The sequence below is a fragment of the Malaclemys terrapin genome, chromosome 9 (genome assembly GCF_027887155.1).
Source record: "Malaclemys terrapin pileata isolate rMalTer1 chromosome 9, rMalTer1.hap1, whole genome shotgun sequence".
Taxonomy (NCBI): Eukaryota; Metazoa; Chordata; order Testudines; family Emydidae; genus Malaclemys; species Malaclemys terrapin.
The window spans coordinates 9,619,784-9,645,043 of record NC_071513.1 but is presented as its reverse complement, the minus strand read 5'-3'; the positions used below and the strand labels follow the sequence as shown (position 1 = coordinate 9,645,043).

Here is a 25,260-nt window from a genome sequence, read left to right as displayed (position 1 = left end):
CAAAGAAATTCTTCTTCATTTTAGTCTAAATGCATTTTGCCAGACATCACAATTCATGAAAACAACATCTAGAACCAGCAAATACACCATATAGAAGTCAACTCTAAAATGCAAACACTAGTCACTATCCTCCCCTGCGCAACATCAAAAGCATCACCAGCTCGTTTGTTTGCAAAATTAATACCTAAAGCAGCTCTGCCAAAGGTCCCTCACCTGGTACTGGCAATATCAAGCTTTAAAGGGTCTGGGTACAGGTGTGCATAATCAGCAGCAAGGTCACTGATTGCACTGTCATTGCTTTGCAGCAGGCTACTTTCCCTTACCATAAGCTACCCAAATGCGCACGCCCACCTCCCTCCCCGTCCAGCCACACACAAACTATTTTCCACCTGCTGCCTCTGCAGTTAAAGTGGTGTCTGTCTGTCATGACTGCTGTGATAATGGTATGATTTCAAGTCCCAGGAATCAATAGGTATGCAGTCTCCAAGAATCACAGTAAGGACGGAGACCACATTAATAGTTATTCTCTGGCTTGTGACGAGTGCCCCATGCTATCCTCTCCTGAAAAGAGTTGAGTTCTTCAAAATTCTGGCATTGTGCATTTTACGCACACCAAATGATGAAAATCTCCAAAAACTGGTTATGAGGGTCCACCAGTGCTTGCATCACCAGGGAGCAGTAATCACTGATGTTCCCATCTTCTTTGGACTGACATGGCTGGCTCAGAATGGGCTTGGGGTTATTTCTCAATGTCACTTGCACAGTTTGGGCAACATAAGTGTTCAAAGCCCTCCAGTCACTTTACTCACACCTCTAGCAGCACTTGAAGTTTTGCCATGCACACCTCCAGCACAACACCCTGAACAATGAACTTCCCAACCCACAACTGGGGTCCAGTAAGCATCCAAGGTAGCCAGTTTCCACGGGGTGATCACCACGCTCATTTCCATTGTGATCAGAGTCCTCGTGCTGTAATGTGGTTGAAAGTTCCTCAAATAGGCACAGAAATGTCTCCCATGCCTTGGAAATCCTGCAGTCGGTGTTACTCATTCCAAGTCCCAAGAACAACTTGCTCTACCAGTCAATGATTCGTGGTCATGGCCCCCAAAGTATTGCTCTGCCTGGAGCTGGCTAGCATGAGGCAGAGAGAGCAAAGCCTCCATCCAAGAGCTGTAGCTTGAAGTCCATGAACCCACGTGCTCTACACTGTTGCCTTTGGAACTCCTTGGACAATCTGTGCTGACCTTTAAGGTCTGCAGTCACCAAATGTGCTCACTTAGCAGAGAGCGAGCTCTGATCACCCCAGCCTGAGCTCCCTTTTTGGAATAAATTGCCAAAACGCTGGCAATTCTCCAGGAATTAAGGGACTTCCTTCCACAAATCCTTTAGGATGTCAGAACACCGTGCATGACGCCCCACAATTCAGTGCTTTAAGGAGCTGTGTCAAAATCCATGGGATAAGTACCCGGGTGACTGTGCAATTGCATCACTTGATTCGAGTGCTGCGTCTGAACACAGGCGAGAACTGCACCTAAAGCAGGGTGGCCTTGTATGCTGCACCACAGCTACTCACACTAGTTCAATCACATCAGTGCAACTTCTAATGGCACAATTCTCTAGGGCAGACATGGTGATTTAAGTTACTAGGCCACTGCTACCACTAGTGGAGGTGAAATGTTAAGAAAAAATGTCAAGCATAGACACAACAGAAGCTGGTTCCAACTATTACACTTGGACATCTAGCAACACCTGCCCCTCAGGACACACGGGGCTTAATTAATTAATTATGCTAATCCAAAATCCAGGCCACATCAGCTGATTTGTCCTTCTAAATCTCCTGATTCCAGGGAAATTTTACATGTAGATTTTATACCTTCCAGTAAAGGATCATGAATTTAGCTGGCTATGTAAGTGTCTTAATTTAACTCTTCGTTGGGACAGTTGCTTAATTAGAGCTCTTACTTGCCTTGCTCAGGGGTATTACAGTTAAGAGGATTCTAGTATATTATTAATGGAGGACTGGCTTTAACATTGACTGAGGAACTGCCCCCCAGTAAAGTAAACCTTCTTAGCAATGACGGTGCTCCTCCCAGGAGATATTTAAATGAAATGGAGGTGAATACGCTGATGAAGATGTAAGTTTATCAAATATTACGAATTTCTGGTGCAAAAACTCAGCATCGGTTATCACAGGATGTTGACACTAACAAAAAACAACTCGTTTTCTGACATACACTCAGGTTACACTGGCATCCTTGTCTTGCCCAGGCTGTTCAAGATCAGCTGGCATTTTCTCTATAAAGGAAAAAGAAATATCAAACACAGTGTAAAGGCAGAGTTAGGGTAGTGTTTAAAATCTCCTTTGCTCTAAGCTTTCAAGTTTTATCATGGCCCTTTTCACTCCATTGTTAAATGTTATTTATTATGGGCCAGATTATGGTAACCTCACACAGGGGGAGCAGCGCTTTACTCCACCATCAGTCCCATTCATGTCAATGAGGGTACTCGTGAAGTAAAGTGCTTCTCCGTGCAAGATAGGGTGGCAGAATCTGACCATGCAGAGACCACAGAGCTAAATCCTGTCATCCTTCTCCATACTGGCCTGGCAGGATAGGATTTCTCAGGTCTTTGCAATGGATCCTCACCTCCTGTGAGCAGGTTAACCTGACTCTTCGGTTGGTTCCTCCATGTCCCTAACACAATAGAGTTTTTGCAGAGGTGGGGCTGACTGGAAGGAGTGGGGGCAGGACCAGTGGATCCACCAGTGCACAGATCCACTTGAAGGAGCAGTGGGGGCTATTGCAAACTCAGGGCTGCAGTATTGGCCATTCCCTTTCATCCTAGGGAAGAGGAAAGCATTTTTCCTTCTCACCGTGCAGATCCCCTACTTCTCCCATGCCAAAAAATTGGGGTGATACCTAATAAATTGGGCCTGTTGACATAGTTTATTGATCTAGAGGCTGGCTGGCAGTGTTTATTACTATACAGTTAAGGAATAGGTACTAAGGCAGGGGTCAGCAACGTTTGGCACGCGGCTCGCCAGGGTAAGCACCCTAGCGGGCCGGGCCAATTTATTTACCTGCTGACGTGGCAGGTTCAGCCGATCGCAGCCCCCACTCGCCGCGGTTCGCCGTCCCGGGCCAATGGGGGCGGTGGGAAGTGGCGCGGGCGAGGGATGTGCTGGCTGCGACTTCCCACTGCCCCCATTGGCCCAGGACGGCGAACCGCGATCAGCCAAACCTGCCGCGTCAGCAGGTAAATAAACTGGCCCGGCCCGCTGGGGTGCTTACCCTGGCGAGCCGTGTACCAAACGTTGCCGACCCCTGTACTAAGGCAACAACACTAACTGAAATACTGAGGTAATACTCAAACAATTAACAGTTTAGGTTAACTTTTAAATCAAATCCCTACCTTTCTTCTTGTGCTTGCTTCTTTCCTTAGCATCTTCTCTAAGAAACTCCAGTAAATAGGCACCAATGTTTTCACTCGCATCTGTTTGCTTCTGAACAATTTGCTCAACTTCTTTGTTTGCTCTTAGCAAAGGGTTGGCACACTTACTGCAACACATTAAAACTGCAACTGAAATAGAGTCCTATCCAAAGGAGGAAAGATCACAAAGACCTAGGGTGAAATCCTGACTGGCAAAACTCCCATTGACTTGAGTAGGGCCAGGATTTCAGCCCTAGAAGTTAAAGGAGTTTCAGGCTAGGAAAAGCACCTGGATAGACTTTGCCATCTCTGAGATTTTCTTCCAAGGACTTCTCTGCTTTTTCACCAATTATTCCAAACCTCTTTCCTATTCTTCTCTAAAATCCATTTGCCTCAACTACTTTCGTTACCATATTATCTTTGAACTAGAGATGGTCATATTTATCTTGCATAATTTTGAACTAGCTGGAACAATGTGAGTTCAGATGTTTCACTCAAATTTATTGGCTTCATATTTTACTAAGGAGAGACTGAACAATGGAAGCAAAAAGGAAGAAAGGAAAAAATCTAATGTATCAAAATGTTGATACTGTGGATCAAATCCTTGGTCCCATTAAATCTGTTTAAGTGACCATCTGGGATCCCCCTTGTGTAGATCAGATGGCCAAGGAAACGACCATGGAATTGCACTCCAACAGTCCCTGGTTGCTGGAATGACCCCTGAGGGACTGTTGTGGCCAATGCAACTTAGACCAGCCCTGATGATCTGGTCTTCTGGTGTTAACCTAGCATTTGGGGGTTTTTCTATCCTTAACCACAGCATAGGTTTCCCCTTTAGCTAAATTAATTTTTGTATTTGATCACCCTTGATAAAACATGGCTATTACATGGGGGTGGCGGAGAGTCTCAACCTGGAGCTACTTTTGGGAGTTCCCAAAGATAGTTCATGAGGTTTGCAAAATTATGAACTCCACGAGGCTCAACCATCCCCAGTATGAATGAATGATTCTAGTAAGGCAAAAATGGCCAGCAAGTTCCTCCATAGCTACAAAACACCAAACGCTATCTTATAGCACCCCTTTAGGAATTCTGAAGTATGAAATGAAAGGTGCTCATTAAAGATCTATACCAGTAGGACTCAGCTGTAGACCATCCATGTATTTTTCAAGTATCTGCCCACTGGGTCACCTTTCCCACTAATTCTTGGCAGGAGGTGGGGTGGGTAAGCCAGAAGAGGAAACATCAGGGCAATGAAAGAGAGAAGCTCAGATACCATGGCGATGGGCATGGCATAAGAATCAGAACTCAAGGAAAGGAAAAATTATGTGAAGTGGGGATGGGAACATCAAAAAAAGCCCTGGAGAGGGACAACAGAAAGGAGAGGAAAACAAAGTAGGGGAGAAATAACAGAAGTGTATCCTGTGTAGCTCAAATTTCCCACATGAGAGAAGGCAGAGACAGAGACCATTAGTAAGGAATTATGAGGAACAAAAACCTATTGACTGTAGTGACTAATTAAAGCATTGACTAGAATGAGACATACTGTGGGCAAAAGCTCGGCAAGTATCTTAGCTATGTGCTGGGCATCTCCTGAGTAGACAAGCCATCATCTCTAACTATGCCCAAATGTATGGTGGTCTGGAGAGATGTCTAGAACTAGGAAGACAACCCGAAAATTGGTGACCTGAGCTAGAACTGGACCAGAGGAGAAGGCTAGAGTGCATATAAAGAAATCCAACCCCTCTCTTCTGCCTGTAGATGTGGAGGTCCCTAGATGCAGAACTGGTGCAAGCTCTGCTGTGCAAAATGGCATAATTTGAGGCAGCTGATGAGGAGCTCAGCTCTGCAGGGGCACTCTATGTACTCTTTTACTGGGAGGTTTGAGGCAGGCCTAGGAGAAGCATGGTGTTTCTGGTGAATCTACTGCCCGATGCCAGTTTTGCCAGCAGTCACAGAAGCCAATTTTTTGTAGCTCTAGAACATAACTATAACTCCCACCCCACCAGCTACATTACAAACAGCATGCATGTTGAATGCAGGACTCCACTGACAACCATTCTGCCATGTCTCTGGGATGCTGATGCAGCCATCAGAAATTCTTCCCAGGTACCAAGGTATGGCCCATCAGGAGAATGTTTGTCAAGGCCCCCTCCTCTATCAGCAGCCTTCTCAAACTACCAAAACTCTATCAAAGTTACTATGTTATAGATTTGCTTCTTTCCTAGAATTCCAATATATGATGCTGGAAATTAAAACCATTTAGCATCTGGTTAATCACCACATTACAAAAAGCCCTCTTAGCAAAAGAGCAATATTCCTAGTTAAACTGTATAATGAAAAAAAAAATGCAAAAATGAGCATTTAAACTTTAACGCGAGTTCTCTCAAAAAGAACAAACATTAATTCATTTTCAAGCAATTTTTTGAAGATCATTTTATGCTAATTTTTTGCCTCCTGGTTCCAGAGTCACTGATAGCTCAGTGTGGCTCTCAGCATTCTGAACATCAGCTGTTGAGCACAGTGTAAGTTGTAATGTAGCAATTGGCACAGCAGGATGTCTAAATGTGGAACTCTCCAGCAAATAGCCATCTGGCGAGCCACAGCATTAACGAGAGAGAGAGAGAGAGTGTGTGTGTGCGCGCGCCCCAACACAGCCTCCTGGTATCTTTTTAGTACAGCAAATTGCACACATGGAAAATATTCTTAAGAAAAAAATGGCAGTTTTGTCACCTTAACTGAGCTATTCATGTTATATGAAGTGTTATCCATTCAATATGAATGTCCACCTTAGGAGAATAAACCTTTCCCCATTACCATAACAGCATATATATTCTGAACGGCACCATAATATCAATACTGTAAACCATTCATATAACACTCACAATGTTTCATACATTCCTGATCCATAGTTGCATGTCATTGCCTGTGCAGTAGCCATTTTTCTGCCATAAATAACTTCACCACTTTGCAGAAGTGCCCTCTAAGATTGAGGTGAAAGAAAAGGTTTTGCCCTCCCTCTACCGTGAGGAGAGATGGGGCAAATATGGGGCTGTTTTCTTGTTTCCTTCCACTTACCCTTATATTACAAAGAGCGATCAATCGCTCTTAACACTGGGGGAATATTCCCCCCACCTTCACTGCTGTTTTTGAGTTTTCTCTGGATCTCGGATACCTGCCAGTGGACACCATGGTGGACCACCATCTAGACACCAGCCCAAGTTGGGTTGGGCAGGTGCTGGGTGAGTTACCAGAGCTGCTATTCATGCCCTCACCCCAGCTGGGTATGAAGCACTGCAGCTTCCCCTTGAAATAACTGAGGCACTGCCAGACTAAGATCGAGATTGACAAAATTATTTAGGCACTTAACTCCATTGATTTCAATGGAAGTTAGGCGTCTACGTATCTGTGAATCTGGCCCAAAGTGGTAATTTGGTTTGTTCTACTTCTTGTTTGTCAGCTTTGTGTTCACGACTGGTATGTGTTGGTGCTCTTTTACTCCGGGTTAGGGGAGGGTAATGGGGGAAATAAGAACACAAGAACGGCCATACTGGGTCAGACCAATGGTCCATCTAGCCCAGTATCCTGTCTTCCAACGGTGGCCATTGTCAGGTGCCCCAGAGGGAATGAACAGAACAGGTAATCATCAAGTGATCCATCCCCTATCCCCAGCTTCTGGCAAACAGAAATTCTGGCAAATTTCTTTTAATGGTTAAAACAATGGGGTACTGGGAAGGGCCTAGGTGGGTTGCTCCCCACTCACTCCCACCCCTGCATGTGTCCTGGAAGCACTCCCCCTGCCGTGCTCTCACTTCTGCTGGGCCAGAACAGCAGACACTGGTATGAGGAGCAAGATCAAGGTAGCAGCAGCGTGGAGGAAGTTTCCGGAGCTAGTGAGCCAGCAGGGAGCAGGGAGAGGCTGGCTGGGGCTGCAGGAGGGGTCAAAGCTGGGAGAGCAAGTGCACTTGGTGGAGCCGAGCAAGGGTTGACGAGCTGAGAAGGGGAGGGGGAGCAGAGGGCTGGGGTAGGGAAAGGGGAAAGCAGGGGTTGGAATACCTCCTGCTCCAAGCAATCCTGCACAGAAGTCCTTGCAGGCAGATCTCTATGCCTACTTAAAACCCCATTAAAGTAAATGGGTTTCTGCACTGGTGCATGGGTCCTCCCAAGCAAAGACAGTTGCAAGATTAGGCTGTAAGGCTACAAACCTGGGTCTTTGGAAGGGGTGACTGTGTACAGATATAGTACCTGGAATTTGTTACCTGAACATTTTCCAAGTCAAATTATTTTTACTTTTTATGGGGGTTTTAATATAAAAACATTCTTTTTTGATGTCTATACAATAGACTTGACTGCTTTCTGCCCTCTTCCCCCTTAATGGCTTTAAACAAGTCTACAGTCCACACGTCCAAGTTACTGTGGTAGTGTGATGTGTGTTCAGTTTAGGGTCACACAATATTTTCCTACCTTCCCTGTAAATATGTACAGCAGAAAAGTGGCAGACACCCCAAAATAATCATTCCTCCTATTCCAAGTGCAAACAGTCGCAGTGTCAGCTGAAGTCCTGTTGGTTCAATAGAAGTATATATTAATTGGGTGTGATCTAGAGAGCTAGATTCAAGCATACTTGACTGATGCAATAAAGAAAACAACATCTAAGAAAGCCAGATGTATTGAAATAGTCCTGTTATATGAGCAAAATAAGCAGATGTTAGAAATGAATCCAGATTTAAAAGTTCAAATCTGGAATCTAATCTGATTCCAAACATCACAGATATTTGATAGGTTCAGCTGGAAACCTCAGTTTTTTTTAGAAGTAACTTGCAATTGTGTATGCCCAGAGCCTAAAAATGAGGCTCCTGTAAAGGTATTTTAAATTGGGCACCCAAAAATTAAGACACGTAAAATCACCAGCCAGTCGTGAAAATTTAGGCTGCTGTTCCAGTTCCGAACCACCTCCAGGGGTGCTGGAACAATTTTTATAGTGGGGGTGCTGGAGGCATTGAATCAAGCTGTAAACTCTGTATATAATGGAAACCACTTCAAGCCAGAGAGTGCGGCAGCACCCCCAAGACCCTTAGTTCCAGCACCTATGGCCACCTCTGCTAGAAATTACCTTTCACCGTTGCAGCATTGATGTCTCTAGCTTTTGCAACATTTTCTTAGGGACTGAGCCTGTTCCCATTAAAGTCAATGGCAAAACTCTCAAGATCAAGCCCTTGAGTCGCTTACAGAAATGTGAGTGCCCTGGGTCTAATGTCTGTTAAGTGTTTGTCTTTTGTCAACAGATTGATCTCTGCTGTTATGATGCACACAGCATGTGTTCCCAGGGCCATAAGCGTGTGTGTTTTCTTTGGACATATGTTGTACATCCTGGAATATTCACATAGCCAATTAATTTACAAACAGATAACTAGGTAAAATATTAGGCCCTTGATGTTTACTTCCAAACAATAAAAGCTTAAATTAAATGAGGAATCAAGCAGTTGCTGCTAAATAAGCATATTTAATGTTAACGTTGATTTCAGTCTGTGTCCTGAACTGAACTAGAGAGCTGTAATTCACTGTACATCTTTGCTCTCCACTATGGTGAACAGTCTTTTTACACATAACATAGCCAAATCATAGACAGAATATTATTAAAGACTTTATGACTGTGGCATGCCTCTCTCTAATTTAAAGATTCTGGTAGCTTGACTCACAGTGAATAGTACCTTACTCTGTGAATAGTTCCCCCTCAAGCCAGTGGAATTGCTCCTGGAATAAGATGCTACTAAACTGGAGTAAAAGTATCAGAATTTGGTCTTACTTTGGTTTGCTGTTTCCATTATTAGTGCTGTGAGCTCAAATAAATGGAAATTGAATGGCAAAAATGTTAACTTATGAATATTTCTTTGGGGTTTCATGGAAATATGAGGCCAGATCTTAACATCAATATAGACAACCCAACTAAGGAAGACATCATTCAAGCCATCAAATCCTTAAAAAATGGGAAAGCTCCTGGCAAGGATAACTTTCATGCAGAATTGTTCAAGATAAATCCCAAGTTAGCCGCATCTATCCTGGCCCAGTCTGGGAAAGGGAAAAAGTGCCTGGTGAGAGGACCAATGGGGTTATAAGTGAAGATAACAAAGAAAGGAACTCTCAGTGATAGTAACTGGCATGGTATCACACTTTTATCTGTGCCAAGCAAAATATTGTGTAAGATCACAGTCCAGCATATATCAGAGGCAGCCAATAGCATTCTCAGAAGAGAGCAAGCCAGTTTTCAGAAAGGGCGTGGATGCACAGAGCAGATCTTCACTCTATGAAACATAATAGAACAATGCTTACAACGGCAACTCTACCTAAATTTCATAGGCTTTGAGAAGGCTTTTGATAGCATTCACAGGACCAGCCTATGGTGCATTCTGTGGCCATATGGAATCCCTCTCCGTATAATCAACATCATTCAAAGCTTTTATTCCCACTTTACATGCAGTGTTGATCACAGTGAGCTCAGTTTTGAAGTCAAATCAGGAGTACATCAGGGGTGTGTCATGTCTGCAATCCTCTTCAACATTGCCATTGACTGGGTAATGTGGCATACAACAGAAGACATGCCAAGAGGCATTAAATGGACACCCTTCTCATCCCTTGAAGACCTGGGCTTTGCAGATGATCTCGCTCTCCTATTACATACTCAATACCATATACAAGAAAAAACAACTCGACTCAACACATTCAGCTAGCAAATTGGACTGAAAATCAGCAGCAATGAGACAGATGTCATGACCTTTAATATAGCCTCACCATCACCAGAGGATTATGTTCTCACCAATGCAGAAACATTCACATATTTGGGCAGCACCATCAGCCAGGACGGTGGGACAAGCCAGGACATCTGAACAGAATCAATAAAGCCAGGAACACCTTCGGAGCTTAAATACAGTCTGGAAATCTTCAAAATACAACACCAAAACCAAATTCAAGATTTATCAGAGCTGTGTACTTTCAATACTACTTTATAGTGCAGAATGCTTGGGTATGAGAAAGTATGACATGTCCAAACTGTCTTCATTCTATACAACCAGTCTCAAAAATCCTCTGTATCTTTTGGCCCAGAACAATCTCAAACCAAGAATCAATGGCAAATCTCTCAGAACCACTGTAGTCTAGTATCTTGTCTTTGATAGTGCTCTGGATATAAACCCATATCCATTAGGGTTGTCAATTAATCACAATTAACTCAAAAAAATTAGTCATGATTAATCACAGTTTTCAATCACACTGTTAAACAATAGAATACCAATTGAAATGTATTAAATATTCTGGATATTTTTCTACATTTTCAAATATATTGATTTCAATTACAACACAGAATACAAAGTGTACAATGCTCACTTTATATTATTTTTTATTACAAATATTTGCACTGTAAAAATGACAACCAAAGAAATAGTATTTTTCACTTCACCTCATACAAGCACTGTAGTGCAATCTCTTTATTGGGAAAGTGCAACTTAAAAATATAGATTTTTTTTGGTTACATAACTGCACTCAGAAACAAAATTATGTAAAACTTTAGAGCCTACAAGTCCACTCAATCCTACTTCTTCAGCCAATCACTAAGAAAAACAAGTTTGTTTACATATACGGGAGATAATGCTGCCTGCTTATTTACAATGTAACCTGAAAGTGAGAACAGACATTCACATAGCACTTCTGTAGCCTGCATTGCAAGGTATTTACGTGCCAGATATGAAGGGGCATACGAATGTTTAGCACATCTGGCACGTAAATATCTTGCAACGCCGGCTACAACAGTGCCATGCGAATGCCTGTTCTCACTTTCAGGTGACATTGTAAACAAGAAGCAGGCAGCATTATCTCCTGTAAATGTAACCAAACTTGTTTGTCTGAGCGATTGGCTGAATGAGAAGTAGGACTGAGTGGACTGGCAGGCTCTACATTTTTACATAGTTTTATTTTTGAATGCAAGTATTTTCATACATAATTCTACATTTGTAAGTTCAACTTTCATGATAAAGATATTGAACTACAGTACCTGTATTACGTGAATTGAAAAATATAATTTCTTTGGTTTTTTTACAGTGCAAATATTTTTAATCCAAAAATAATTATAAAGTGAGCACTATACCCTTTGTATTCTGTGTTGTAATTGAAGTAAATATATTTGAAAATGTAGAAAACATCCAAAATATTTAAATAAATGGTATTCTATTATTGTTTAAAGGCGTGATTAATCATGATTAATTGCAATTAATTTTTTTAATCGTGTGATTAATCAGTTTTTTTAAATCACTTGACAGCCCTAATATCCATATAAATGTCCAATATTCTCTGAAGAAATAAGAGTATCCAATTTCCAGTAACTTTCATGTATAAGTGAAAGTTAGATTGATGAAGATGAAAAGTAACAACTATTGATTTCAATAGGAGTTAAGTGCCTAAATACCTTTGAGGATCACACCCCTGGAGTCTTTCACTATAAGGTATGTTTTCCAGTCATTAATCATTCCTGTGGCTTTTCTGTGAATTCTCTGCAATTTTTCAATATCTTTCTTGAATTGTGGACACCAGAACTGGACACAGTATTCAATTAGTGGTCACACAAGTGACAAATACAGAGGGGCAATATAACCTCTCTATTCTTTCTTAATCTTCTCATTTATACTTCCAAGGGTTTATACATTAACCCTTTTGGCCACAGTGTCACACTAAGAGCTCATGTTCAGCTGATTACCACCATGAACCCTCAATCTTTTTCAGATTGCTTCCCAGGCTAGAATTCCCTATTCTGCAAATATGGTCTGCATTCTTTTGTTCTTAGATGTATGATCTTACATTTAGTTGTATTGAAACACACATTATTTGCTTGTGCCCAGCTTATCAAGCAAATCCAGATCATGCTGTATCAGTGATCTGACCCATCTATTACATGATATGCAACCAGGACAACAAGCTATAGCTTACCTGTCAGAGTGGTACACTGAAAAGTTAAGGTAATAAAAACAGAAGAACACAGGATCTGAGCAGATGATGCATTTGGCTAAGAGAATTCTGCAACAACTCACAGGACTTACTTACGGTCTTTGAGTGGGGTATAGCACTTCAGTTGACTGCTTTTTTTGGAAGAGTGACAACATCTATTTTTCAGACAAGTAGTCTTGTTAAGATTCTCTCCTGCGTGGCAAGCAACTACTGTTTGATCTTCTTTGGGACGACATGCTTTTAAAAATTAAATAAAGCATGATGTTTCAGTTCTACGAACAATGCTCAAATAATTACATAATTATAATTTTATTGAATAATTATACATTTGTATATTTTATAATATGATAATTATATATATTCAGCATGTTTTGATGGGGAAGACATTCAAGGGAATGGTATAATCAATTTTTGGATATGGAACAATCACTCCATATTAGACTGTAAACTTCCTAGGGGCAGGTATCATCTTTGTTCTGTGTTTGTACAGCACCGAGCACAGTTGGGTACTGGCCCATGATTAGGATTCCTAGGCGCTGTGGTGGCAAATAAATAAATAAATAAATAAATAAAACAACTAAAGCTAAATGGAAGCTTAGATCATATAACCTAAGACACCTTGAAAGAATTGTTGCTGTTTCAGGAACAGAAACATTTATAATATATTTAAGAAAAGTTTAATCTAAATAGCACAGTGTTGTGCGTTTCTCATTTTTACAGTTTTGAAAAAGAAGTAGAAATGGAGATTTTGTTTTCTAATCAGAGTCCTTCTCAAAGAAAATGCAACACAAAAACCCTCACAAGTTTTAATTCTAGTGCAGGGGGCGGCAACGTTTGGCACGCGGCTTGCCAGGGTAAGCACCCTAGTGGGCCGGGCCAGTTTATTTACCTGCTGACACGGCAGGTTCGGCCGATCGCGGCCCCCACTGGCCGCAGTTCGCCGTCCCGGGCCAATGGGGGCAGCGGGAAGCTGTGGCCAGCACATCCCTCGTCCGTGCCGCTTCTCACTGCCCCCATTGGCCCGGGATGGCAAACCGCGGCGAGTGGGGGGCCGCGATCAGCCGAACCTGTCGCGTCAGCAGGTAAATAAACTGGCCCGGCCCGCTAGGGTGCTTTCCCTGGCGAGACACGTGCCAAACGTTCCCAACCCCTGTTGTAGTGTATGGTTTTCTGAAAGACCCACAACACAGTATGCTGCATCTACCTATATATCTCTTTGCCTGATACTTAATGGTATGCTCCTACTGGGAAGTCATTTTCAGCCGGCAGGGACAAAAACCTAAGAAAATATCATCCAGATGGCTACAGTACATTTGAAATATATTTAAATTTGCTGTTTAATAATGAATTTATTCAGAAACTCTGTATAAAGGTCTTAAATGTATACAATATTTATGAATAATGAGACATCTCCAACATGTTATCTGCAGTTTACTTTTCTGTAAAACTGGTATTTTCAGTGTTCAAGAGAGTAGCTGTATTTCCCAAACAAAGCATATATACTTTTACATAAAAGAGTTAGATACCAATATAAACATTAGAAATTATTAAAGGGGGCATGGGGAGAAGAGGGCATTCAATAAAACTACGACTACATACCTTCCCTTGATTATATGACCCTTACACAGCATTTGTGGGACATCATATAGATCCTACTAAATTCACTTACTGCATCCTCAATCCTGTACCCATTGAAGTAAATGGCCAGTTCAGTTAAATAATACAGGATCAGGCATTTAGATCAGTTACTCTATCACAGGGGTCGGCAACGTTTGGCACGCGAGAAGCGGCGCGGGCGAGCGATGTGCTGGCCGCGGCTTCCTGCCACCCCCATTGGCCCGGGACGGCGAACCGCGGCCAGTGGGGGCTGCGATCAGCTGAACCTGCCGCGTCAGCAGGTAAATAAAACTGGCCCGGACCGCCAGGGTGCTTACCTTGGCGAGTCGCATGTCGAACGTTGCCGACCCCTGCTCTATCATATCTATGGGGCTAGATCTTCAGCTAGTATAAATTGGTGTAGTGCCAATGACTTCCAGTGAGGTTATGCAGATTGACACCAGCTGAAGATCTGCATACCTATAGTGCTGCCCATAACAGTTTTCCTTATTGCTCTCAGATCTCATTAGGGAACTACGCTTGCATTCCTTGCATATCTGAAAGTCCCATATTGAAATCAAAGGAGTACTGGGTGAGTGAAAACTGCAGAATCAGACCTTTTAGCATCAAGTATCATGTAATTAAAGGTCTATAGCAATATTCATGGATAAATCACATCAACTATTTCCTTTCACACACTGCTCTGCAAGTATCCAGTGTTACATGGCATGAATATAACACTGCAAACATGAATATAACATGTCATTTAGAGTGAAGGACCTTACAGCAGGCAATAATCATTCAACAATTAAAGCAAATCTATGTTCCAAATGTGGATATAGTGTCACATGGATATAATGCCACTTTTAATGAAACCTGCTAAATGACATTATAAAAAGGTTTTACAGATTGGGTTGAATGTTTCAAATACATTGAATGCAGGAAAAAAAGAGAGAACAATACAATGATCACAGCAACACTTACTCACTGGATTGAAGAAATTTAATAGAGCTTCCGATATATCTTCTAGCTTCGTTTTAGGTTTGTTGGGTGACACTTCACTTCTTTTTACAACATGCTGAAGTAGTGAAGCAAAACCTGAAAGCTCATAACAATTAGCTCATTACTATCAATATATGCATAATTAATTACATGCAATGACATTTTCATACTGATTATCTTTTATTACAAAGGCATTTATAGTCATTATGAATTGTGCCTACTGATAGCTAGCAGGGTTAAGTATAAATGTCTTTTTTGGCTGTATTCAATTATATTATTTCAATTTGCTTCATGAACCAGGATGAACAAGAACTATAGCTGTGAAATTTAAATTATACTAAAGAATACTTTCAACCAGAAATTGTCAAGATCTAAAGCATTACTGTTCATATACAAGCTGTAGATTACTTAAAACCTGCACCATATAACAATAGATGTATTTCCTTTTCATTATTTATCTAACAGCAGCCCGTTAAGGCCTCACCTGAGATCAGAATCTCTTTGTGCACTGGACCAACACACCATAAGAACCAGTCTCTGCCCCACAGAGGTCACACTTTTAACAGCCATGTCTATACTTACAGCTAGATTGGCATTGCTGCAATCGATGTCGATTTAGTGGGTCTGGTAAAGACCTGCTAAGCCGATGGCAGAGCACTCTCCCGTTGACTTCTGTACTCCAGCTCCCTGAGAAGCATAAGGTAAGTTGGCAGCAAAGCGTCTCCCGGCGACACAGTGCAGTGTAGTCACCGCTGTAAGTCTACCTAACTTATGTCAACTTCAGTTATGTAACTTAAGTAACTGAAGTAGCGTAACTAAGGTCGACTTATAACTGTAGTGTAGACCAGTCCAAAGGTAGGAGAAAGGAAGTATCATCACTATCCACATTTGACAAGCAGTGAAATGAAGCACAGAGAGATTGCCAAGGCCACACAGGAAAGGCAGGGGTTGAATTCAGACTCCCTATGTCTGAGGCCAGTGTCTTAACCACAAGACAATCCTCTTTCTTGGTACAACAAATAATTGAAAATGAAGAAATTCATTACATAATACCGCTAAGGCAATATCAACAACAGATGGATTAAAAGGAGAAATGATGAAACCTGAGAAACAAAATGTAAAGAATCACCAGGACTCAACACAAGGTTGAGTTCCAGCATTTCATAGCGGAGATATTAATGGCAGATACTGCGGAAATGTTGGTTGTCTAGCAGTCATCTTACTTTTCAATAAAATTTGTGGCCATATCTTGGAAAAACTGTGAAGTTACATGTTCCCCTCCATAAGAGGATAAGATTCTACTATTACTAGCAGCTTATGGAGTTATTCTTTTAATCAAGTGGCAAGGGCAACTGCTTATACTGCTGATGGTCCTGGTCAAGCCCAGGATTCCCCTTCTTCTGGAGAACTATCCAATCCTATTAAAGGAACATGCATGTGGCTCCATACTAAGAACAGAGAGCTGCAAAGCTGGAACTGCCCTGCACATAAATAGATCCCTGCACGGATGCAAAATTTGGATTTGCATCCACCCGCAATTCGCAAAAATGGTCTGTGGATATCTGCATTCACATCCATAGCTGTAGATATAAAGCAGGTATCTGCAGTTTGGCAGGGCTCTAGGCACAAACATAGCGGGTCCTATGGAAATTCTGAATGTGTGTATACATGGCTGGATGTAAACTCTCCATAGACTATTAGTTGAAGGTGATTAAAAAGTAATTTCCCCTCATGTTAGAGCAACAGGCTCTTCCAGATGTGTCTGAACCCTTTCAATATCACTCCTGAAAAGTACTCACAGCAGAGCAACCAGTCAGTGGCTCTTCATCTCCCCGCAGGCAAAATGTGCTGCATTTGTGGTGTGGCATCTCAAGGAGCAAAGGGTGAAATGTGAGCGTGGATCCCTTATGTGTGCGTTGTTCTGTTATGCATGCTTGACGTTACAGGGTTTGCTTCTATTCATACCACACATTGCCTGACAACTTGGCTTGCCAAAAGTACCCTTAACCCTTCTGTGCTACTCGCTGTACGGGTCCCAAATACGTCACTTCTTAATAGGCTTTCTGGCTCTCCTGATTTCACCCTTTGACAGGCTGAGTCAGATTGTAAAATGGGAACACTATAAATTATTTCTTTAGGGTGGAAAAAAAACTTAAAAAGGTAAAAAAAGAATAAAATTCAGTACGAGGTATAAGACAACAGACAACTATTTCCCATCTAATGCCTGGACAGACAGGCAAAAGAGATGGGCTACAATTTGGGGAGAGAAATACTTAATTTTTTAAAGTTTAACATAAATCAATTTGTAGCCTCCTGTGCAATTTGAAACACTGGAATTTCAATAGCACTTGGTGTATTGCAGCCAAAAATAACGTCGATGAGCCGATATTTTCTTTCCCAATAGTAAAATTACTTGCTATTTCTATTAAAATACTTTTCTCTTTGCAATACTCACTTGGACAGATGCTAGGAGACATCACCAAAATCACATAGTTCCCCCAAAACTGACTGCCAGTCGCCATTTGCATCATTACTGCAATAAATCAGAGTTATACGTTCATTTAAATCAGCATACCTCAAAAGCCTTTCTGGATTTTTCCTTTTTGCAGGTTTGTAAAAATCCAGCATAGGAAGTTGGACAGAGAGCTGCAGTAGAAGGAACCGTATCTTCCTCCATTAATGAAACAGAAACAAACAAAGCATCTCCAAAACCTGATGGTCAGGGGTTTTGAAAAGTGACTAGAGATTTTGGGTGTCTGAAATGTTGGATGCTTAATGTGAGACATCTTAAAAGGGGACTGATTTTCAGAGGGAGGGCAGGGCACTCAGCACTTTTGAAAAACGGACTCTCTCTGAGGGAATCTCAGGGTGACTGTCTAAAACGGAGATAAACCCAATCTCTAGTCATTTTTAAAAATCGTGGCTCAGAGTTTTAGTCCAGGCTAAGAGGCCAAGATTGAAAAAGCAAAACCTTTGGGTCTTAAGATTCTAGTCAGAGCTCAGACCGTTAAAGCTTTTCATCCTTCCAAGCTTGGTCAATGAAGATCCAGTCAGAGTATGAGGTGCTTTCGGATGAAGGCGTAAAAACTGAGGCCTTGTCCATCCTGCCTATTCATGAAAGATCTCATGGAACTTTAACAGTTGGTTTGGCCTGGTATCTCTAGACAACATTTTTCCTCCCCACTGCTCTGCAGGTTGCTGTGCAACAGTTGGTCTGTCTGTTACCTATTTTCTCCCCTGCTGATGGCTCTCTCTTCAATTAATGTCATACAGATTAAGATTTTAAAGCAAGCTGGGATCCTGAGGATGAAAGGCACATCATGATTATTATTTGTACTGTGGTAAAACCTAGGAGCTCCAGTCGAGGAGATCAGGACCCCATTGTGTTAGGTGCTGGACAAACTGATATAAAAGTAAGATGGCATTTTATTCAGAGAGTCCCCCTTAAAATGGTTTTCTTTTCATTGATCAAGGAAACCCAGTGAGAAGCTGCTAAAGGAGGAGAAAAACACTTGTGCAGTGGGATGGATTAGTACTGTAGAATACTACAGAAATACTTAAAAAATACGTAGGTGGCCATTTTCTGGAAGCTCAGTAAAAAGTTCCACCAAGATTTGTGTATGAATTCCTTACTTGGAGACAGATCAGGAAAGGCCTCAAAGGTGAATTGAGTGTTGTAACAAATTCATGAAAATACAATGGAAATTGCAGGACAGAGGGGAAAGAAAGAAAAGCATTCCCTGGGATTGGTGTCAGAACAGAAACGAAAGAGCCAGATTTCCCTGCTATAGACACATCTCTGCTCCCTATGTACCTTCTCCGCAGTCATTATAGCAGAAACAGGCAGATGTGTGAGATTATGTCTCAGCCAAGGAGTCCTTGTGCAGGTATAATCACTGCAAAGCTGTCCAGGCCAGGTGAGGAAGGATAGTAAGGCAGCAATGTCGATGACAATAGGAACCTCTGTTACCAATGGGATAGGTCACAATAGAGACTACACTGGCAATTGCCGTGCCCCAGAGTGTTTTGTCAGAGATCTGGGGGAAGGGAGAAGTCAAGTCAGATGTGGGATAGGGAATTTTATTCCCCCAAGAAGCCAGTACCAACTGGAACAGAGTAAGTTATGGCCTTCTAATAACTTAAGACTGCTCCTGTCCTTGTGCTAGACTTAGAGGCACAGACCTTACCCTCACCCACCCCCGCAGCACCAACATTGGAAACAGCAGAACATAATCTGATAGTTTCAACTTCATTGTAAAAAGACTATATCTGAGCACTCCCAAACTCATGTATCAGTGGAGACCTGAGAGAGGACTTAACAGATATGAGTGAACTGAACTAAAACACAAATCCTTCTTTATTTTCTGAAGCCGTCTGGCTAAAAGTGCCTTTCTGGAGCCTTTAAGATTTTAGGAGTTTCACCATGGGCTGTAGGATTAGGGACATCTGCGTTTACCTGAAAACTTCCTTTCTTTGTGTAATAAGGTCTACAGACCATTTACAATAGGTACTGCAGCTTGCTTGCAGCTTGGAGGCAGCCGGACCTGTCAGTCCCTGAGACCAGTGAAATGCCCAAGCTTCTGAAGTTCCCTTCAGTTGAGAAAACTTCCATGGTCAGGCTAATTCAAATCTACTTTCCTACATTACAGATTGGTCACCAGCCCACCAAACTGATTTACAGTGAGTGATCTATTTCTGGGTGTTGGGGCCATTCTGCTAAACTGACTTCTGCCAGGCAAATCTTGGGTGATCATCTCCACTTGAGTGCGCTGTGCGCAGAGAAATAGGACACTTTGCTCCATCCCTCAGGACAGGAGAATCATTGTGTTCCAACTGGTGAACACGGTGCTCTTTTTCTGGCACCCATTCCCATATCATTGTGTTTGACCGTTAGCTCTCTGTACAATACCCTAATCAAAACATTTATCCTGGAAGAGAGAAATGAATTTCCTTCTTCCCTAACAGCCAATATTATTGCTATCGTGATCCTGTACAGACGTCCTAGGGGCATGTGCAAGATCAAAAAGTAATGATCAAAGTTGGGAAAATTAAAAAGGCTGCCATCCCATCCAGTTGCAAAGCATGGAAGGTCTGAGGCTGGTAAACTGGGTATGCTTTGAAGACAAGCCTCCTTTAGGAACTTTAGATGTTTCTGCTAGTCTGATTCTCTGAGGCTAGAAATAAGATTAGGAGCAGATTAAAATGCTCTGAAGTAGATGATGGATGATTTCATTCATGTTGTGACCTTTCCATGGGTTAAGAGGGGAATGGGACAAAGCTGTTCCTGAAATTCTTGCACAGCTGCACAGGGTACTCTCTGGATTATACCCAGGGACCTCATTTGATCAAAGCTATAGGTAGCCCTTTTGTTCCCCGACAGCCTGGCACTGACCGGGGTCTAACTCCAGCTCTGGGGTAAGAGTGCAGTTACTCTTGTAATGATCCCACATTTGCCTTAGCACCACATGTAAAGTAGTATTTTCTATTGTTGTTCTTCACACACTGCTTCAAACTTGTCCAATCCCCTCTAATCCTTTTTATAAAGTCTGGCAAGGGTCAGGACTATAAGTTGACTTCTCTGATGACTGAATAGCCTCAGCTTTCCATAAAGCTTCCCACAGTATCACAAAGATAGCTGGGAACGGATATCCCAGAGCACCAGATCCCAAGGATCAAAGCCTCGTATACATGCATGAATCTGAATCGAATCCCATTATTCCTCCCCTCCCCAGTCCCTTTAGACCATGTGATTTTTAAGATTGAGACAGTTAGCATTGCTTCTGAAAGGATGCCTGGAGCACTTGGCATATCAGCTGACTGTTCATATTTTTGTTGTTGTTGCCACTTCAGAGCTTTCATGGCCAAAAGAAGCATCTGAGATGACACCTTCCAGGCTGTAGCTACCGGGCAGAAGGGGCTCTGAATAGCAACTCTTTCAGTTAAAGTTCTCCCCTGCATAGTCCCTGGCCACCAGAGAAGATGGCCACATTTATCTTCAGTTGTGATACCACATTAAATTTTGACTGCTGCACAGTGAGGAACATCTTGGCCTTATAAAATGGAGACTGGCACAGAAATAAATAAATGGTATGCCAAAAGGACCCTTACTGCTTGCCTCTTCCACATCTGGGCTGTTGTCCCTCTCATGACTCCAGAGTCATCTGCTGGGGGGTGGAGGTGGTTGTCAGACATGGTAACCTGCAACAGAAACTGGGAACAATATGCTGTACATTGGGGCATGGTGACCCACAACATCTAGGGATGACAGCCTGATACTTCTCCAATCTTAAGTGTGGCAGGAAATCAGTCTCACACCTTCCCAGGCTGCATAAGGAGGAATATGTAACTATAGCTAGTCCAGGACAGCTGCAGACCTAATACTATATTGAGTACTCTCTTACCTGACAGTCTATCCTCTGGTGGTTTATATTTAAATATATTTTACTATTGGTTTCTCTAAATCTGATTTGGACTGCTGGTCTTCCTCTCCTGAGTAGAGAATTCCCTTTGTGTGGGTGTGTCGGTGCAAGCCCTAAGTACTCAGCATATCCCTAGTGCCTGGCAGTGATTCATCTGCCAGGTTGCACTCCGTGAGGGTAAACAGGGGAACTGAAAACTAAGAATTATACCCCAAGATGCACTCAGTGAAGGTGAGCAGGAGAACAGTGTTAGTTTTATTAGTCATTTGTTTTCCCTTTGGGGAATTTCCCCCGTCAATCTGCTAAGGGGGTGGTGGTGGTAAATCCTGTTTTACTAGGTTGAGTATGAGCAATAAATAGAACATCTATTCTCCTTGATAAGGCCACACACTAACTTTCATAACTTTTTAATCTCCCTCCCAATAAAAAACAGCTGGGGAGCGAAGAAAGGAAAAGTGATTTTCTCCTTATTTTTGAAGATACATTTGTTATTTTAGAGGGTTTGTGTTTAATCCTATTGAGCTTAAATCTTTGGCATCATTCACAAATACCTTTCACTGTTTAAAAAAAAACTTTATTTTTTTAAAATAATTTTAATTCATTAGACCATACTTTATAAGTTACCAGTAGGATCTGAACCCAAGCATCAGACATGTTGCACTTTCAAGCTTTGTAACAATGCATGATTTTTCAAAATAAAATTTACATTTAGATTTACAATTTATGTTTCTGAAATTTACTAACACTTAAAAACATTGAAATTTGAAGGGAAAGGGATACATGTTTAACTTTAGCACACAGAAATACTGTAAAATATGCCATTACCCCAAAATGCATTTGAAAATGGAATGTGATTAGCCCATCAAATTGAAGTTTTAGTAATTAGTAATTCGCATATAACCTAGTTAGCACCTTATTGAACTCAGCCTTTGAGTGTAAAAAATCTAGTGCATATAATAATAGCTCAACATGTATTGTACCATTTCACCAAAGAGGTTCCGTTTTTTAGCATTATCTGCCAATTTTTGAAAACTGGTAACGTTTCAGAAGCTTTCTACAACATATGGAACAATGGCTACAGTTAAACTTTAACAGAGAAATATAGGCTCTCTCTACTTGTTATAAGTTGACTGTTTTTAAAAGCAATCATTTATAAGGATTGCATCAACATCAGTTAGCAGAGGAAGATCAAACTTTATTGAAACTGCTTGCATACAAAATATATTGCACTATAACCAAACAAATGTCAACATAAAATCCAATCTGTTGTAGCTAATATGTACAGAGAATATTGCCCAAGAGCAGTTACATTACAAGGTCAGTCTACCTTGGTTAATTATCTACAGTATTTTAAACCAAACAGTTTACAGATGATGTGTGCAAGGTACCAATTTCTGTTTTCAAATACTATACATTCCCAAAATAAATAACTAGAAATCAACATTAATGTTTGGCAATACTTTTTAAGACATTTTTATATGTGTTAAATCATGTGCAGTTTGTTGCCATTTTTATATGCGTACTTGTATGCAAGGAAAAACAGTGGAATGAAAAAAGCAAAGAAACAAAACTCACAAAATACATCAGAGGCAAGATCATGTTTGTACAGTTCTGTACATAATCAGTGGCACTCCTACTGGAGTAATTTTAATAAAAATAGAATAGATTAAAATGAAAGTCCTCACACAGTTTTACCCAGTAAATTTAATTCATGATCAGAAATAAAAGAAAAAAGTACGTTTAATTCCCCCTTTATGTACTTTGCATCAAGTTCCCTAACTCCTTCCAAACCTGCTTGTGAATCAGACCTTGTACCTGAAAAAATTATGAATTTGTCCTGCCTCCAATGTTAGTTAGTTAAACTACTCCCTGCACTTAACAGGTTATCACATGTGGGAATGTTGTTCTTATCTCTCTTGAGATAAGCTCCAAATTAAAATTTTAAACCATTTCAAAAAACTTTTGGGAGGATGAAAAAAGGTTATTTTTAATTGGTCATCTGGCCAAAAAGCAGGCACACATTTCTAGCTTGTGAACAAGTTACATTTGTTCCCTCAGTAACGATGAATTTTAAGTTTCCCAGAAATGGAAAGATTTTTTTTTTAAACTTCTTGTACTGTCTACAAAAAAATTACACCCCCGTCTCAATAACACTATTTGCCAAATCTTCAGTGCAAAAGAAATTTCCTATTCTTTTAACTGCCTAACCTGATGCTTATGTAAGGAAAAAATTATGGAAAGCATGCATTCTTCTATAAAGTACTAATGTCTGACAAGGTTTGCTACATATATTTTACATTTAGTGTTTCCAACTCATCTTCCCTGATTTCTGCATTCAAATATAATATTCCTACCTGCCAAGATATAAAAAAGGCACAGATCATACAACTTTTTTTGCTAATGAAAATGACAATTGTTACATCACACATATTTCAGAGTCCACTAAAATACTGAAAAAGTGGACCAAAACGTGAACTGACACAGGACATAAAACGACATAGCATTTCATGAAGAACTTGTAAGTTAGATTGAAAACAGAAGCCCAATTTATTACTGCAAACACTATTTATTCTGAAAATTGAAATTGAGCAGTGATTTTTGACCCAATGCGTTAAAATGGTACAACTGAACAAAAAGTATACCAATGCACAGCTCAGTATTTTTAAAACAAACAAAAAGAATCTTTCATTGTTTGAAGTGCAAGATGTACTTGAAAGCATTTTTCAGAAGTTCAGATATTTTTATGTAAATATTTGTATAACTTCTTATTCTGAAAACAACTGCATACTGCTGATGTTAAAAAAGGCTAACAGAACGTTTATGTTCATTTCATGCCCTGCGCCATTTTGCCTACTATTTGTCTTTGGCCTAACAAGTTTCTCTAACGTGGAATAAGAATCACTGAAACAGTATAGGAAATATGACTTTAGAATTATGCAGTTTAGGGTACTCCATTCACCAATGGTTGCTGACCATCCACACTGTCTGATTTCTCTTTCTTCTGATTACGATCTTTACCCGTGCGCAGTCGACTACCTTCATTGGAGGTATTCTGTAATGTTTTAGCATGGACGCTCCTTTCATTATTGCAGTCAATTCTGATCTGAAACAAGTTACAGTTATATAAAGCATACCCTTTAAATATTCCTGAAGTTAACTGTTAAAATGGGGCGGTGTCAAATAATTTAGGTGCCATCTTTAAGATTTTATTTAAAAAGGAAGCTAGCTTTACAGAAGTAGGAAACAAAATGCCTTTATGATTTTAAAAAAAATATTTCAATGAACACCTGCTACTTTTAAAAACATATACATTTAATTAAGTGTTGGAAAGTCTATCATAATGCACCAGAACCAGAAAGTAAAATTGATCAGTCTACTATAATTTTGTTGTTCATGCAGAATTGAAAATATATATACATATATTGAAAGGTTTTAAACTTGTTTCAGTTTTAATAAATCAAGATATTCCTAGTCATACAGTTAAAGAAGCATTTTTGAAAATCAACATTGCAAAACTGTGATGCACCTATACTACTAATAATAAAATCCACTCTGCCACCCTTTGTCAAGATTGAATTTAATTAATCAAAAAGAGTTGTGGCTTTTGAAGTGGGCAAGAAGAATGTTACGTTTTAAATGCAAGATTTTTAGCTTGATAATAGTACACCTTTAAATCCATTTTTGGCATACTGTTTATTTGAAACTTTACACATTATTTACCTCCTGATTAGCCAGTAATTATCGAGGATTCATCAACATTCTGAAGCACTTATTTTATTTAAGAGTATCATCTCATACAGCTCTCAGAAGAGTAAGAATTCCTGAT

At 40.7% G+C, this 25,260-nt stretch overlaps 2 protein-coding genes across 3 annotated transcripts in view; both read right to left on the bottom strand.

Moving 5' to 3' along the window:
• Window positions 1–2,236: 2,236 nt before the first annotated feature.
• On the bottom strand, window positions 2,237–17,692 carry FMR1NB (FMR1 neighbor). Its single transcript, XM_054039680.1, has 7 exons — window positions 17,591–17,692; window positions 15,598–15,736; window positions 14,998–15,111; window positions 12,514–12,654; window positions 7,891–7,987; window positions 3,412–3,557; window positions 2,237–2,295 (listed from the first exon to the last, which is right to left on the bottom strand). Exons 1-7 carry the CDS (start codon window positions 17,690–17,692, stop codon window positions 2,237–2,239), a joined length of 798 nt encoding a protein of 265 aa, XP_053895655.1.
• A 4,302-nt stretch (window positions 17,693–21,994) lies between these two features.
• Window positions 21,995–25,260, bottom strand: part of FMR1 (fragile X messenger ribonucleoprotein 1) — a 55,307-nt gene continuing 52,041 nt past the window's right edge. For both annotated transcript variants that reach the window (XM_054039340.1, XM_054039341.1), the window contains one exon: window positions 21,995–24,537. In XM_054039340.1, coding sequence (XP_053895315.1) covers window positions 24,376–24,537 — 162 coding nt within the window. In that variant the 3' untranslated portion in view covers window positions 21,995–24,375. The remainder of the gene's footprint in view (window positions 24,538–25,260) is intronic.

Coding starts and splice junctions, on each gene's coding strand:
- FMR1NB (XM_054039680.1), bottom strand. CDS start 17,692: ATGGAGGAAGATACGGTTCCTTCTACTGCAGCTCTCTGTCCAACTTCC. Junction 12,655..14,997: donor AAATTTCTTCAATCCAGTGA/GTAAGTGTTGCT, acceptor AATTTTTAAAAG/CATGTCGTCCCAAAGAAGAT. Junction 7,988..12,513: donor CTATACCCCACTCAAAGACC/GTAAGTAAGTCC, acceptor TTGAACCAACAG/GACTTCAGCTGACACTGCGA.